This window comes from Lonchura striata, chromosome 2, assembly GCF_050655825.1.
Source record: "Lonchura striata isolate lonStrDom1 chromosome 2, ASM5065582v1, whole genome shotgun sequence".
Lineage (NCBI taxonomy): Eukaryota > Metazoa > Chordata > Aves > Passeriformes > Estrildidae > Lonchura > Lonchura striata.
In genome coordinates this window covers 66,465,473-66,482,510 of record NC_140704.1, presented here as the reverse complement: position 1 = coordinate 66,482,510, position 17,038 = coordinate 66,465,473, and the positions used below count along the sequence as shown (strand labels likewise).

Below are 17,038 nucleotides of genomic sequence, written 5' to 3'. Positions count from 1 at the left end.
TAATCTGCTAGACTAACAAATGGGGGGATTTTGATTGGTTTTGTCAGCTTCTTGCGGTGCATTTTAGCCTGCAGGAATGTCGTCTGCACATTAATGCCAGAAATACCACAGCGTCACTGACCTCTCATTTCAGCACAATGCCTTTGCAGATTCAGATGCAAAAAGCCAACATCAATATTTAGAGGTAGCCATTCTGAACTGGAAGTTTTCTGGGGCGTAAACATCACATCTAAATAAAAGATAGTGCATGGACTCAGTTACTAGCAGAGACGAGTCCATGTGCCAGAGCTCCTGCATTGCTGCTGCCAGCATGAGAGTTCTGTGTTATGGAGATTAACAGTGGATGCCTGGCTGACTGTGTGGTCAGTTCAGATCCATCACTAATTAAGAGCAGCTGTTGCTGATTTCATTATTTTAATTTATAAACCAATACACATGGATTTTCTGTAATAATCTTCCCACAACAGTTCTGCATTTTTCTGCCTGCAGAGGAACCTCCTGATCTCTCCCAGAGGTCTGATCAAAGCCCTGTAAATGCCTTCACACCCTGGCTCTTTTCAAAGCAAAGGGAAACAGGGGGACACACAAGGATTCTCCACTGATCATAAAATCCTAAATCATTTCCATAAACAATTACTCAGAAGCTTCTTATTGTGATGCTTATCTTCCTTACAGAAGTACATTTGATGAGAGATGTTGCAGATATTTTGAAGTTAATACTGAGGTTGTAAAAGGATGCCATATGTGCTACCACTCTTCTAAACTCATTGGCCAGCCTAAAAGAAGAAGAGACAAAGTATTCTTTTGTATAGCAGCCAGCTATACAAACAGCTAACAGTCTTGTTTTCTCCCATCCCTTCCTGCATATTTTTAGCAGCAGCAGTGGCTTCCTTGTCTTTATATGCCTTCATTGGAATTCCACTACCTAATTTTGGCAAACCTTGGTCAGGACAAAATATCATAAATTTGTAGTATTTCTAAAGTTCTGGAAGGATTGAGATGGTGTACAAGAAGCCACTAGCTGGTGAGAAAAAACATTACCACTCAGGTATGCAAACTGCAGCCCAAATGTCATCTAATATTTCACTCACAGTCAACCACACCTTTTTTTTAACTGATGTTTTATCTACCTGTAGCATATTTTCTTATTAGATAGGAAATTGGGAGGAATGCTACTATGACTATTTAATACAGACTTGATCCTATGACTACAAAAACCAGAGATAATCAAATTATAATTTTTATGGGGCTTTCAATCAGGTCCATGAAGCACACAGGCTATTAAATGTACATGTACAGTTTGGAAAATGTAAGTGTATAGAAGTGTAAATGCAGTATTGATTCTTGAGGATAGTGATAGAAATTCATGGGCTTCAAATGGTCTTGAGGCAGAACTTTACTATAAAAGGTTGCAAGGGTGCTTTCTAAATATATGTGCAAACCCTGGAAACATTCTGCCTGCAGATATTGTTTATTACCGCAAAGATCTGAGCACCCACCAAGTCCCACAGTCTTCTTTTGGGAACAGAGCACCTCAGAATGGTGATTGTGCAGCTGGCAGAAGCCTTTCTGGTCAATCTGTATGAGCAAAAGCTTTTGGTATTCAGCAACTGCCTTCCAGGCACCCTGTGCTCAGTGAAGACAGGAGCAGAATTCATCAGCTTCAGCAGGAAGAAAATCAAACTCGCTTCCAACCATTTTCAGCACAAATATATGTCACTGCCTTCAGGTAGAAGCGTATCTGGACCTTCTTTGGTCTTTTCTCAGAGCACTGTTTATCTGTGCACATTCAGCTGTCAGCCCCATGCTACTTTTAACTAAGGAATTAATGAAGAGCACATGGAGACCAAAAGCTTCCTGTAAAACACAGGGAAGCAAGCAACTGATGTTTTCACATTCAAGTGGTAGCTAGTGGCAGTCAAATTCCCTGTAACTTTTCTTTTAGAATAGGCAAACAATGTTGTTGGTTAAATTTAAAAAGTATGATTCACCTGATTTTTACTGCCTGTTTTGATAAATAGAATTGTTTGGGATTGCCAGATTAACTTGAAGAGATGAAAATAGAACTCTGAGGATATAAAGGACCAATAGTGTTAATTAACAAATTAAAACCTTTTAAAGAGGAACTAAGGTCTGTCCTTCAAAAATGCACATACACATACTTATCTGCAAAACAAGAGACTGAGAAACTAATTTTTCTACCTAGAAACATATACCTGCTACTCCAGAAAGAACAAAAAGAATAGTGAGTCATGTTCAGCATCATGGATCTATTCTACCACTACTATTATCTAGAAGTGTGGAACATCCTGTAGATAATAAGCAATTCAGATGCGGTTAACAGCAGATAGTATTATGTCTTCAGCCTACACAAACAAATAGTAAGCAAATTAATTCTTATTTTTAATTACTTTATACAGACATCATACTGTGGAATTGAAACATTCATCTGAAAGTGTATCAATAAAGCAAATTGTTAATATTCAGAAAATCTGTATGTTTCTCCAAATAGGGATTTAACTTCTAAAAGAAATAAGTATGGTTCCTCCATGCTTTTGGTTTCCAAGATTTTCTTCTACATTTTAGAAATCATTTTTATTACCGTAATTCAAAAGTCTCTCTCAATTACTTGACTTTGTGAGCTGCAGGTCTGAAGAAACCCTACACATGGAGAAATTGACCAAAAAAGGAAAAAAATAAAGGAGACCTGTTCAAATTGCAGTCAAGTCCTGCAATACTTAAGAGTCCAATACCTTCAGGTGTGTTTGCAACAAGATTGGGATGAGTTAGCAGCAGAATTTGGAAGAGAACACAACAGCTTTCTCTCTTCATTAAATGCTATAATCACCACCTTGGACTTCCTTTGCCCAGTCCCTCAGGCAGTCCAAGTAGCCAGGTGCAGTTTTCACCAAATAGAGCCTCTAGAACCCATATCTTTTGACACCTCAAGTTGTCTCATCTACTCTTTCCTGCACATTAGCTCTTATGATGACTTACATGCGTGCTCAGGAAGAGCAATCTAAATTGGATATTCAAAGAGGATCACCAATGCCACATTAAACACTTATGTGGACACTTTAATTCAGAGCAAAATTTGCCTTAATGAATTAAAATAAAATGAATGAGTTTATGAACTGCATAAACATTTGCCCAAGGGTTTATGATATTATAACTAATCTGTTTCATATTTATGGTTTAAATAATTCAAGTTACAATGTATAAACAAGCCCTAGAATAAAAAATACTTAGACCAAGGTTTCTATGAAACTGTTCTTCATCAAGCCATCTTTAATTTCCAATTCATAATCTGTGTTTTCCTATTGAACCTCTGTATATAGGGCAATTGAGTTTCTCTTTCTAGCAACTATTTATTATTCCTCAACATACTAGCCCCAGCATCCCTGGAAAGAGTTCATGAAGTTAATGGTTTTGTCTGGGTGATTGCCATCCATGCTTCAGATCCCTGCAGACCTGGAATTCTCATCTCTGCTGCCAATACCCTATACATCTAACTGTATGTGCCTTTTTAATGCAGCTCATGGACATGGAAATAAAGGGCAACGACCGTGATTAAAAAGCCCCATCAGACTAGACCCACTGGGCTGCATGCTCACATGACCAAACCAACCCATTTCCCAATCACAACACGGGCCACATGTCACAGCAGGATTCGCTCGAGGTACTGCCATGCTGGCCTCAGGGATTCCTGCTTCATTTCCCTCCTGCGGGAAACACCGAGCGAGAGCAAAACAGTATTCCAGGAATAAAACTTCCTCAACAGCACTTCTCAGTGAAACCACCATTGTGAAGACAAATTTCCTCATGGCTTCATGTCATTGTGCAATGTTGTGATTTTCTCCTGTGCCTATATAAAGGCAATGAAAACCCAAAGAACAAAAGCCAGCGGTCTGAGAAATACTAATTAATATCCATGCGCCACATGCAATCTAAACATAAAATGCAGCTTCAGCACATTTTGTTGTTAAACAAAATAATTCTAAAATAACCTGTAAGGACATAGGCTGATGAAGACCCTCCATTCATGAATCATGGTAATAGAAGCTGAGGATGTACAACAACTTTTTACACAAGTAGGAGCTTACTCCAAACATATGTTCTCTCTCACCACAGCCAGATATTCCATTATTGCTGATTTGTTGCTAAAACACTTAAAACATTTCCAATGGACGTTGTTCTCTAATCCTTATGCCATGAAAAAGCTTATGCTATGAACAGCATCTATTTTCAATCATTATAATTTGTACTTTTGCAAATGGATTAATTGTATTATATTATTTTAACATTAATGCAGTGCTGTAGAATTATGTTGTAGCATTACAGTTTGGGTGGCCTCATATAATATTCACACAGCAGCTGGAAATGTAATTAGCATAAAAACCAAACAGCTTCATTAAACATCTCTTTCCTGTAAGACGGGACACATTTAGAGGCCTCATTTCACACATTCCATTACAGCTGGCACGGGGGTAGAACAATCCCTGAATGCATTTTTCAGCCCAGCTAAGCAAAGCCCACTTCTTAAACCTTGGAAATGTTCTGCAGCACATCTCAGGAAGACACAGTGACGCTGCTCAGTAGTGGAATACATACTCCAGGGGGAGTGATTGTTTCCTCCATTTTTGAACTAGGAGCTTCCAGTTGGCAGTTCAAGTATAAAAATAGACAACTGCTTTCACTACCTTCCTTGTACAAATCAGATCTGCAACTTCCAAATGCATTTCCATTCTTTTAGTCTCCTTAAAATGACAAATCTGAAAACGCTGACAATTTAAAATACCAGCAATAGAGGCAAACATCAGCCATCACTTCCCCTTGCTATTAAGTTTCTTCTGCCACCCTAGCTTTGGGCTATTTATCTAATAGTGAGGCTGAAAATGACCACTGGCTTTAAAAATCTTTGTGAATCATTGGTTCCACAGCAGTAAGCAGATACACAAGATAGTTCTTCTCCCCCTGCAGAATGGCAAAAGATGAACTTTTTTAAAAGTTGTCTACAGATTTGCATGAATTCTGGTACATTTTGCAGGCCAATTTCTCAAAAGACATTAAGAAAATGTCAGTGCTTAGGAAAAGAAGTTATATGCAATCATATAATTTTTTTCATTTTCAAAATTCAGAATACATCAAGTGTGCAGTTTTGGATCAAAGCAAAAAATCGAACTGCATAGGGATTTTAGTTTTTATTCAGTTCTTGAACACAAGCAGTGTACTACTTCAACAGACCTAAGATATGAATGTTTTTTTGTCTACCAGGCCATTTTATATTTAAAATTCAGGCTTTTAACTATACTAAATAATATCTTGTTCCAATTTCAAACAGAAATGTAAATTTCCAAAAAAACTATTTTTAAGATTAATCTAGAAAACAATGAAATATAATGATCTTATTTTTTAAAATTTTTCTTCATGTAAAAATATTTGCTTCATTCAATGTGCATTCAAAACCAGCCCAAGTTCTTGCAAAACGCTGCTTTTCTTCAGACAATGTCAGCTTGTGTTTCATTCAAATAATCACAACACAGTGAACATAGCAGCCCTTTCTAACTCTGAAAAGTGGTTTTACTGCTGCTTTTTAATAAAATCAGAGCTCTTTTTTTGCAAGTCTGGACTTAGTTTTACCACAGTGACATTTTTCTCTCTTCTCCCAAAATCTTGGAAATGATCAGTTATTTTTAGCAATGCCTATATGAGCTGCTCCAGAACAGCAAAAATACCTGGACCAGAATCTATATCACCTGCTCGCTCTTTCCCTTAAAAGGGGCCCCTGGGGGTTTTACACAGAAATATTAACAGGCTTTGTCATGGAGAAGAACAGGAAGGACTCAGGTATTTCAGACTTCAGGGTGGTCTCAGACCCAGCTAGCCTGGAGGGGACATCCTGCTCTCTCTCTGAGCACTGATTCAGAATTCAGAATTATATTTCAAAGTCATCAGAATATGAGTATCAGGGAAGAAAAAAACGTAATTACTTCTGTTCTCCATATCTAAACCTAGACACATTCTGGCTTGAAAGTATAAGAGGAATTGTAACTGAAATATTAATAGCTTTCACATGGGATCACAGGAGATATTAAATAAAATTCAGAAGAACAGAATGGAACTATAAAGTGCTTTAAAACAGTTATCCTTGTTTGATAATAATCCAAACAAAACCACAATTTTCAATGAAAATGGAACGTCTGCAGATAGATGCCAATAACCTGGCACTTGGGAAAACCACACCATATGGGAAAAACACATGGGAAAAACACCCCACAGACCACCTCTCCAGAAGCATGAGCAGGGGTGAGGCTGGCATGTCTGCAGTCTGTGCTTCTCCTTCATTTCCCCAGGCAAAGGTCTCACCTAAATTGCATGACCAGTTTAATACCCTAAGGGTTTTACATGAAAAAACAGGCAATTACTGGCAAAGCAGAAGGTTTAAGAGAAGCACTGGAAACATAATTGAATGTCTCCCAGCTGGGATATTCTGGAAAGAAAAGTTTAAAATATCTATATGTTGTAGTTAGAAATAATCAGCAGTAGGAATCAAATTATTTGGGTATGGTTTATGAATAAGTTTCTTTAATTGAACAGCTTTACCACATTTTGTTTTCTTCTTGTTTTTTATCAGAAACACTGCAAAATCCTTGCCCTTGAGTGCTGCCAATTTAAGCAATTTCTCTGCTGACTGGGAGACTTAACTTACATAAACACACTGACATACGATTTTTTTATAGAGTATCTTTTACAAAAATATGTTTGGAAAACCAAAGCACCAAGGATTAACAAGTGGGGAAAAAAGATTCAGGCACTAAATTAATATCTGCTTTAAAGCAGATTTTGGGAGTGAGGCAGCTAAAGGTTGGATGAGTCAACTTTGCTGTGGTACACTTATTAGCATTAAATGGCTTGAGTGAGAGTGAAAGCAAATGGAAAAGCATGTTATGCCCTCCCCAGAAAGTAAGCTGAAAAAATCCACATGCTCCCTTTTGTGGCACTGTCTACACTATTTGACTTAAATCTTTAGATCCAGAGGGCAGACCTCATCTATTATTATTAACAGAAATAACTGCTAGCAAGAGAAGATTGTCATCCTCTGGACAGATAACTACTAAAAGAGTCTTAAGGCCCTTAGGCAGCCAATCAATCCACAAACCTGTCCTGAATGTCCTTTTTCCCCAAGCCAACTGATGATGCTTGGCTCACAATCATTTGCCTTTTGTCTCTTCTGATATTCTGGTCTACTTCAGCTCCAGTCTTTATCCTTTCCAACTCCCTAGTCCTATACCTTGAGACAGGTTCTTGAACATCAATCTCTACATTGTAACCTAAGCCAATGAAGCCTTAAATGAAACAGGAGCAGATCCTTCCTATTCTCAGGAGGGTACCCCAAGCATGAGGCTAGAAAGTCACAGTCATGTCTTCCTGCAGTCACAGAGCAGGATGTGGCTTACTAGCTCACCCATGGGATTTGGGATGGGAACTGTGACACCAGAGGACTGACATGTGCCCTGTGGAGGAGGATCATAAGTATTTCTAGGAAGGGAAACTGGGACACAAATAGAAGGAGGTTTCAACATACCCAGCAGGAAAGGCTGAGTTAGAAAGATTTCCTTTTCTCTCTCTTTAGTATTACTGGTTGTCTCAGACAACAATCTACTTGGCAACAGAGCTGCTGAGGAGCTTTCTTCTGACACAGGTCTTTCTCTGCCCATTGTACAGGCTAGCAGTGGACCTAACCCAAACATTGCTGAATCCTTTGCTCTCCTACTTACAGCTGAGTTTTCTTTACACTCCTTATTTTCACACAATTTCCTGCTTTTCTCTTGTCATTCCAACTAGTATCCTTCAAGTTACATGCTTCCTTCTCCCTTTTGCCTGAGCACTGTGATTCAGGAAGCAAGGATGGTGGAAGACAGATGCACCAATTCTTAAAATGAAGGTCACCAGAAACTGGATATGACAAAACAAGACATTTTTCTCTACTCAAAATCCTTCAAGCAGCTGAAACACTTTTTTTTCTTTTTGAAAGGTTTCAAACAGTTGGCTTTTGATGAAAGTAGTGATAGAAACCCTTCAATAATATTTCAAGTAAGCACAGAATCTATTTCCCCTCAAACTTCTTTATTTCAGAAGCAGTTCCTTGTCCAAAACATCTCCAGGAAATGACATTTCAGCATGTGTACAGCACTGCAATAAAACAGCAACACACCCAGGAACATTTTCCAAGTTAACAGCAAGGCAAGCAGAAGATCAAGGTATTAAAAAAAAATGACAAAGGTCTGGTAGAGGAGACAGTCAGCTTGCTCTCTTGCTGATTCTCAGAGAGCCCTGTTAGGCTTCTAAGACCTTGACCAGTCTTCTAGAGCATCCCAGCTGCATCCAGACAAAGAAATGTGCTTGGGAATAGAAAATTATATTTCTTCTTGGCTTCTTCTGCCATGAAACTGCTCCTTGCCAGCTGTAAGAAACCATCCTCTCAACAGACAGAATCTTGCCGTTTAGAAGTTTGCCTGTTCTCCCAGCTTTATAATACTTCACATTTTGCTGAGGGGGCATGGGCCCTGCATGGAAATAAAGGTTTCCACACTTCATGTAAAAATCTTCACTAAGTTTAAAAACATACAGCATACCTTTGACTGTAGCATGAAAAACAGTGTGGCAGAGTTTGGTTTCTTTATCTAAGTCCCTGTATATGGAACTTCAGTGTCTGGAGAGTTTATGTTGTACTGTGGGAGTCTCATCACCCATCAAGGAACTTTCAATAGGATGTTCTGTGATGAACTAATTTGCAGACCCGACATTGAAAACCACTTTGTGCTGGTGGGAACTTCATGTCTGTCCAGGAGGAGAATTACTGAGAGAATTAGTATTAGTAGAATTAGAATTACTGAGAATTACTGTGAGAATTAACTTGTTTCTCTTCCTGCTGTGGTACACTGGTATCCCCCCCAGAGTGTAATCCCTCTGTTTTTCTGAGATTATGCCTAGCCAAAGCCCATGTTTCATGTTTCACAGTGCACATTCTTTACACCTCCTTAACACACCACCTTCCAGCAGAACAGGTCACTCAGATCAAACCCAATGGCTCATCTGGTGCTTCCCATCTGCAAACAGATCATCCTACCTGTAATCTTCTCTACCTACTCTGGCTGCTTTACGAAATACCTAATGATGATATCATAGAAACCAGCTGCAAGGCAAAGGCATGAGATGTCTGCATCAAACCCACGACCCTTACCTTTGTTACCAAGTCAGCACCAAGGCAATGTCAGACTTTGGACCCTTCTGCAACCTCACTACAGGGATACCAAAACCAATGTAACCTATAAACATATAAACTCTACGAAACATTAACATCCTTTTGATCCTCTGCTTGTCAGTGACAATGCAGTAACCAAGATGGAGGACGGGGGACTTACGCTCAAATATCACAATTTGAGTATTGATGTGCTGAGAGCAGTCATATATAGTAAGCATAACACTGAGGTCCTCTATCAATCGAATTACATAGTCTCACCTTGTGCAATTACCAGGTGTCAGGAAATAACTTTTCCTATTACCTAAAAGGTTTTTTTGGTCATTGACTACTGAACTGTATTTTAAAACATTCATGTCTGAATAAATAAGTAGAGCTCTTAGTCTGATAAAGATATAGATACAAAATGTTAACACTTGGAAATAAGGCAACCTTTCAACCTTATATGTCAGCTCAACTCTCTCTTTCTTCCTGTCCTCTCCCAGAGAAGAATCTCCCATTAATTTCAGAGGAAATTCCATCAGATTAGGCCATGTGTTTTGACCTTTACCACTTTTGACATTAAAAATAATTGAATGCATTGTTGCAGCAAATAAGGGCCTAATAAAATACTTGTATTCATATCTATTTTTTTATAATTACTGATGTTCTGTGCAGGTGGGAAAGCTTGGGTGCGTGCCTGCAGGACACTAATGGGAATGTTTTTTTACCAAGTGCCACATTTATCAGTGCACTAGAAGAAAATAAGCCAGTATTATGAAGTTTCATGCTGACTCTCATTATGCCATCTCACAAGCTTGTCCTTTGATTTATTATAAAGATTAAATATATTTTCTCAATGAGATCAGAGGTACTAGACAAGAGATCATGGAAATGCTGTCAGAAAAATGATAGTTTTCCATGTGTCAAATCTTTTGTACTACACATCCAAGGTTCAACCAATGCTTCTAAATTGCTGGAAGGTCTTATAGGGTGCTGGTGGATTCCTGTTCCCCAGGATTGGGGATGATGGAAACTGTGAGGTCCCAGCTCTCACACAGTCCAGAAGAAAATCTTTATCCCTGCCTTCTACAGAGTGCTCAGCAAATTTGACATCCTTGTCAATTTTGCTGCAGTTAGTAGCAGGGGAGCTGACAGGAATACCAATTTTGCAGAGCAGCTGCAAGATACTGTTAACTTACTAGAAATAAAAAAAAAAACATTCTTAAAAAAAAAGAGAAAGGTTTTAGATTCAACTGAGATCAAACCTGGTACTGTGACTGACAAATGTTCCTGTAGACTCAGCTTTTAAATTGGTCTTTTGGACACTGAACTCACTCTTAATAGGGGATATATGCTGTCATGTCTGGTAAAACTTCCTACTCCTCTGACAAGAGAAAATACATGCTTTAAGTTTGGTTTTAATCACTGTGCACTTTCCTAATATTTTGGTAATGGGGCAAATCTTAGCAAAACTTCTTTTAATGCCCAGAGTGGACTATGGAGCCATATTCTATCCAGGTTCAAACCAGTCAGTCTAACCACAGCAGTATGCAGCTCAGCCTCATCAGCTGGAGCTGCAGAAACCATAAAAATCAGCAGTAGGCAAGCTTTGGCAACCTGTGGTGCCTGCTGAACAGTCATGTTTATTCTCCTAGCTGTAACCAACCAAGGCAGCATGCTGAAACTAGATTCAAAGCAGCTGTCACCACAGTGTCCACATACCCCTAAGAGCTAGATGGTTTTCATGGAAATCCTACTACACTACACTATGGTTATGACTGATGCAGAACATGAAAGACAAGTCTTTTGTTTTGCAGAAAGATGCCATTTTTGGTGACAATAGTTTTTCAGGTGTCAAGTCAAAAAATATGATCATCACTCAGAGTGATACAGCCATCTATTCCAGTTCATTAGTTTTTGTCTGATGAATCAGAAAGCAGCCTAATCAGCACACAGTAAAGAACTCATTCAGGTACAAACTCTGAAAACACTTATTCTGCATTTAAAATCATTCAAGAATTCACTTAGTAAACTGAGATGGCTCACCCCATTATGGGCCACTTTCAGAATACAGGATTTGTAGTGACACAGGTACACCCAAGTAGTGCTTAAAACCTTCCACTGTGCAATACACAGGGCAGAAAAGCAACTGGATTGTTAACTCAAGTCTCTTCTGACACTTGAAGGGGCAAGATACTCAATGCTTCCCTTCTAGTTTTAGTGAAAACAATAAGAATCTGGAGAAACTCCATATTTTTTCTCAGATAATCCAGGCTAAAGACCTGCAGAACCAAATGTCGTAATTATTTGCCATCATGAAAGAACAAAGAAAATAAACCTTCTAAATAGATTGCAGAGTTTTCACCATATGCATTAATGCCTGCATCTGGGATTCTTGCTCAGACCAACTTACATTATAAGCCCACATTTTTTCAGTTTTCCATATTTTTTTAAATAAAAAAGGGTATTGTACTAGAAGTGCAAGAAAGCAATGGCAAAAGGAGGGTTTCGAAAGCCGAAAGATTCGGTTTTCTCAAAAACACAAGGGACACATAATTCCTGTCCAAGGGAATGAATAATTTCTGGTTATGCAAGTTACTCAACACAATGTCAACTTCTTTATCTTGTATTTTTCTCACTCCTTCATTAGCACTCAGAGGAGCTTAAATGTGGCTAAATTGACCACTAGCATTATCTTTTCATACTGCTTTTTCCTTTGTTCATTATCTGCTGAATCAATGTTCAAAAATTTCTTCTTGGTTAGGCTCTAGCTCTAGTAGCAGAACCTGAAAATACAGCTTTGGTGAGCTGCTGATTTAATTGTAGTGCACTCAATGTGTCACTTTGGGGTTTTTAAAGAAAAAGTTTGTAAAAAAGTTAAAGATCTTCTCTTAGAATCTGATTAATCTCTCTAAGCCAAGCTTCAAGAGTTGAAATACATATAAACTGAGGCTGTATTACAAATTTTCAGCCTTAATGAACAAAAGTTCCAGATTAATAAACTGACCCCAACGCAACTGTTACCTGCTGAAGTGTGCTTAAATTTTTCACTCTTCTTCTTCCTCCATTTCCATGGCTTAAAAAGTCTCCCGAGAGTGGCAAATTTGCTCCTTCTTCTGATTGGAGGCGTGTGAGTCCCAGGTACTAGAGAATCTGAACGCATTGCAGCCAGTCTTTCCACCTCTTCAGCTGTAATTTCAGCAAGAAAAACAGAAAAACACAAGAAGGTGGGAAGTGAAATAAATGCTTTAATAAGTTATCAGAAAACCACACAGATGGCCAATATTTTTCATGGACACAGAGAAGAGTAACAAAGGGAAAAAGTTGTAGTCCTTCTTATTTTAACATCCTTTTCTTTTCTTTTAGTGAAATCATTGATCTACTGTAAAGAACAGTAGTAACAACAAGATTCAATGAGAATATGGGTTATTATGTTATAAAAGTTATGGCTTTTAACAAATTGTTCCACATTGCTCTAGACAGCTGGCAGTTCAGCCATCAGCCATTCCTGGGGAAGTGTGGCAGAGAACAGGGAAGAGAAGGCTCAAAAAAAAAGATGCAATATAATGTAAAAGAAATATTACATTTTTTTATTGCAATGGAAAGGGACATTTCATTTAACTAATATTTACTAAGAGCAAGGACCCTGATAAATAATAACCCTTTGGTCATTACTATATCCATTAAAATTGCTTGGGTTACAAAAAGGGGCTACCTTGGAACTTCCTAGTGAGAGAGAAGATGCTGGAAAAAAAAAATCACAGAATCATAGAATTGTTCGGGATGAAAAAGACCTCTAAGATCAGGTCCAGCTGTTATCCCAGTGCTGCCAAGTCTACCCCTAAACCACATCCTCAAATGCCAGATTTACACATCTTTTAAATCCTTCCAAAGATGGCAACTGCACCACTTCCCTGGCAGCCTTTTCCAATGCTTTATAACCGTTTCCATGAAGAAATTTGTCCTAATATGCAACCTAAAAGCTCCCTGGTGCTACTTGAGACCATTTCCTACCACTGGTTACTTGGGAGAACTTGGGAGAAAAGGATGACTCCCAGCTGGCTACACCCTCCTTTTAGGTTGTTCTAGAGACCTATAAGGTTCACCTGAGCCTCCTTTTCTCCTCAGAATCTCTCCTGCCTGAGATACTCATGATAAGACCTATACTCCAGAAGCTTTACCAGCCCTTCTCCAGCACCCCAGTATCCTTCTTGTAGTCTGGGGCCCAAGTCTTGTCCCATTTTTCTGCCCACTCACTGCCCTCCAATTCTTATGCTTAACTTTTAACATTTAAACTTTTAATTTGGATTTTAATACAGTTCCCACTTAGGGCAAAATTCCCTTGAAGGGGATAGAGATTTTTCACTCAGCTTCTGTTCTTAAGATTTCAGTTATCTGCAACCTTTACCCGGTAATGCTCATGATAGTCTCATGTAATAGTTTATCATTACATGATAGTTTATCATGTATTAATTATGATTATCTCAATACTGAAAAAAGACCCAAACAAATCCTAAAGAACTTAAATTACCCTTCCTACCTGATGAGAACAAGAGACGTCTAGAGATGATCACTTGATGTAATTATATTGCATGGTCCCCCTGTCTCATATTTGCAGGGCAAAATTTATGCTGATAGTTTTGGGAAATAACATCTCTGTTATTAGAGGCACAGAGATTGGAAAGCCAGGACCACAATGAAAGCACCAGCAAAGGGAAGATACCAGCAACACAAGAGGTTGTCTCTGTGCCACAGCTTCATAGTTCAGTCAGCATATAAGCAGGGGTTTTGTGTGTTGTTTTTTTGGATTTTTTTTGGGTTTGTTTTGTTTAGGTTTGGTTTTTGGTTTTTTGGGTTTTTTTTTAAAGGATACCATTTCCCAGACTTGTGTTGTAATGTAACACTGACACTTTCACTGATTTGAGTGGTCTGCACACACAGTCCAGATCCATAAAGACAGGATGCAGACTGTCACCTCTCCTGCTCTGAAGACAACATCCCAGTGTTTCTATTCACCTCTAGTATTTTAAATATTAACCTCAGGCATGAGCTTGAGCTCATACCACTTTGAAGAGATGAGCACGCCCACTCCACACTGACAGAATCACCAGAGATTTTGGCTGGCAAATTCTTATGTATCTCAATGGAAATTTTTTCAAGGCTTTAAGTGAGCCAAATTTAGGTTGGTTTTCATGGGAACAGCCAGAGACGCATTTCTAACACAAAGGAGGTTTCATTATCAGAACTCCAACTGAACTACTATTTGAGTCCCTCATGTTTTTGCAAGAAGGTTGGTTATTTTGTAATTGCTCTCTTGTCTGTTTTGAATGTTAACATGCAACATAATCCTTTTTCCTGTAAAATATCAATGCCAGATACAGCTGCCTGTAACTTTCCAAAGAAGAAGCTACCCATCAAGATAGAGTGCACCCAGATATTTCAGTGGAAATGTTTAAAAACTGCTATTATTTGGGGTAATAAAGAGAAAGACAGACCTTTCTGAGAACATTGCTTTTTAATTTAAAGCAGAGGGAATAAAAGACAATCCGGCCAAAGCATTTCATTCTGTTCCAGCTCTTTGTGCCTGACTGCCTGGAGAAATACCTTCCTATCCAAAGAACCCATTAGAAGGCTCTGTCCTGTACAGGGGCTTGATACATCAAGGCTGGGAATTGCCTGGTTTGCTGAATAAACCATATGGGTAAAAAGAAGAGGAAATTTCCTTATACTTTCTGATTTCACTGGAACCTGCTGAGCCTTGAAGACCAGCACAGGGTACAGACCACTGCCCTCTATATGCAGATCCAAAGGAACCACTCCTTTCCACTTCCTCCATTTTTGAGATGCCTCTAGTTCAAGCACGTAAGATCCCACTGTGTTCCACCACTGTGATTTTTAGAGATGCTGCTAAAACTAATGGGCTGGTATTGTCTTTGGTGTCTTATTTAGGGGATGCAGGAAGTGGCCTGTTTAGCAAACTAGGAATGACACACTACTGTCACTGCTGAATTAGGCTTCCTGCGAATAAACCTACAGCCGAAACATATTGAAATTCCTCTTGCTGCTCACCCTCTCTCCTTTTCACCATTACTGAGCCAAGATCTCTACTACTCAAGTGCCTTTGTTATGAAATCTCAGAGCTGCAATAACTTCTCTTTGCTACCTGGTCCTAACTGGTATTGCTGAAGCCATTTCCTGGAGAACTGACACCCCTTAAAGACACTCTCCTTTCACAACACAACTCTGTCTCACACCAGCTGTTCTCTCACTGCCCCTGGGGAAGCTTTTCCCACTCAGAGTAAATGAGTATGGATTTACAGTCAGGCAAAACTAACAGTGGAGTCACAAAGATTTTACCCAGAGGGGTGGGTTCACTGAAAGCCAAACACAGTGTCAAAACCATTTCCATATTTTGACTTCTCTTCCCTGAATTTCAGCATTTTCTTACACGCAAATCTGTGGCCACAGAGTCCTGCAGTGCCTGGCATCAGTCATGAAAGTGTCCCTTCTCCTTCATCCTCTCCAAACATACACAGTTCCAAGCTAATGCAAGTAACAGCTCTTTTTCCTTCTCATTCGCATTTCTCAGAAAGACATGATTTTTTTCATGAGAAATGCTCTCAAGAGCACTGCTAATTCAAAGCATAATAATCACTGGCTAGGAATAAACCACATTAGCATAAAGCCATGACAGTTTTAATACAGCAAGAATAAAAGCAGACCATGATGCAAGAAGCAAATGCCAGAATTCTGCGCTCTTCTCTGCTGCTGCATCTTTTGCTCAAGTTGGCCAGGTTTCTCTGCCTTTTTGGCTCATAATAACTATTGACTGGCTGTGGGCTGCGACACCCACTGCTGACAGCAGGCTCCGTAGGCTGATTTCACACCTTTGCTGTTCCCAAAAAAGCTGGTACTTGCAGGAATGGAAAGTAACCCAGACCTTGCACTCTTTTTTTTTTTTTTTTTTTTTTTTTGTCTTCAAAGAGGAAAGCAGCCCCAGCAAACCCAGCCTGATCAAGATCAATCTGCTGAACTGGGAGAGGGAATTGCCGTGTGCATTAGTACCTGTAGTCACACTGCAGAGATGTCATCTTGGTGCTGGCACTACAAATGTGATGTTTATGGGTCACAGGTGCTGCTGATACTCAGTGCTTTTCGGAACTTGTTCTGATTTTTTTCTAGGATATGAGAGATCTTTCCAAGACACAAAGAAATACTGGGACCTGCACTTATGGCAAGAGGGTGATGCACTCCCCTCCCACTTTCTTCTGTCCAAGCTATCATTTCAGAGCTAGCGATGTGGAAACTAAACCTGAGAGTTTTTCATAGGCTGTTTGGCTGTGAGACAGCTCTCAAGATTTTACTGTAGTTCTTGACACTCCTGAAGTTCATATAGATTTTATATAGGGCTTAAGAAAGACTTGGGTTTTTAATGAAAAAAACCCCACCACAATCTGAAGTACTTTGCATCCAAGTAACATAAAAAAAAAACCAAAAAACATGTTTGAAATATATAAGAAAGAAAAGAAGAGGCCAGGCCATCTTGAACTGTTCTGTATGTTCTTATGATTTTCCCACATCTTTTAGTAGGGTGTTGATTTCCAGAAAGTCCGGGAAGAGACAATATAGGGGTTGTCTACTTTTTGGATTTGAGAAGCAAAGCATGCAGATCAAAAGCCCTCCCACAGACAATTTAACTTATGAAGTTTTCCTGGAGAATGACAGACAGTTTTGTCATTCCCACCAATGTTTGGGAATTACTTTATTATAGCATTTGGGTACAAAGAGCAATTT

The 17,038-nt window shown here is 39.0% G+C and overlaps 1 protein-coding gene across 11 annotated transcripts in view; it reads right to left on the bottom strand.

Moving 5' to 3' along the window:
* Positions 1-17,038, bottom strand: part of PHACTR1 (phosphatase and actin regulator 1) — a 299,654-nt gene that overhangs the window by 106,012 nt on the left and 176,604 nt on the right. For all 11 annotated transcript variants that reach the window (XM_021536496.4, XM_021536498.4, XM_021536503.4 and 8 more), the window contains one exon: positions 12,269-12,433. In XM_021536496.4, the coding sequence (XP_021392171.1) occupies positions 12,269-12,433 (165 nt within the window). The remainder of the gene's footprint in view (positions 1-12,268; positions 12,434-17,038) is intronic.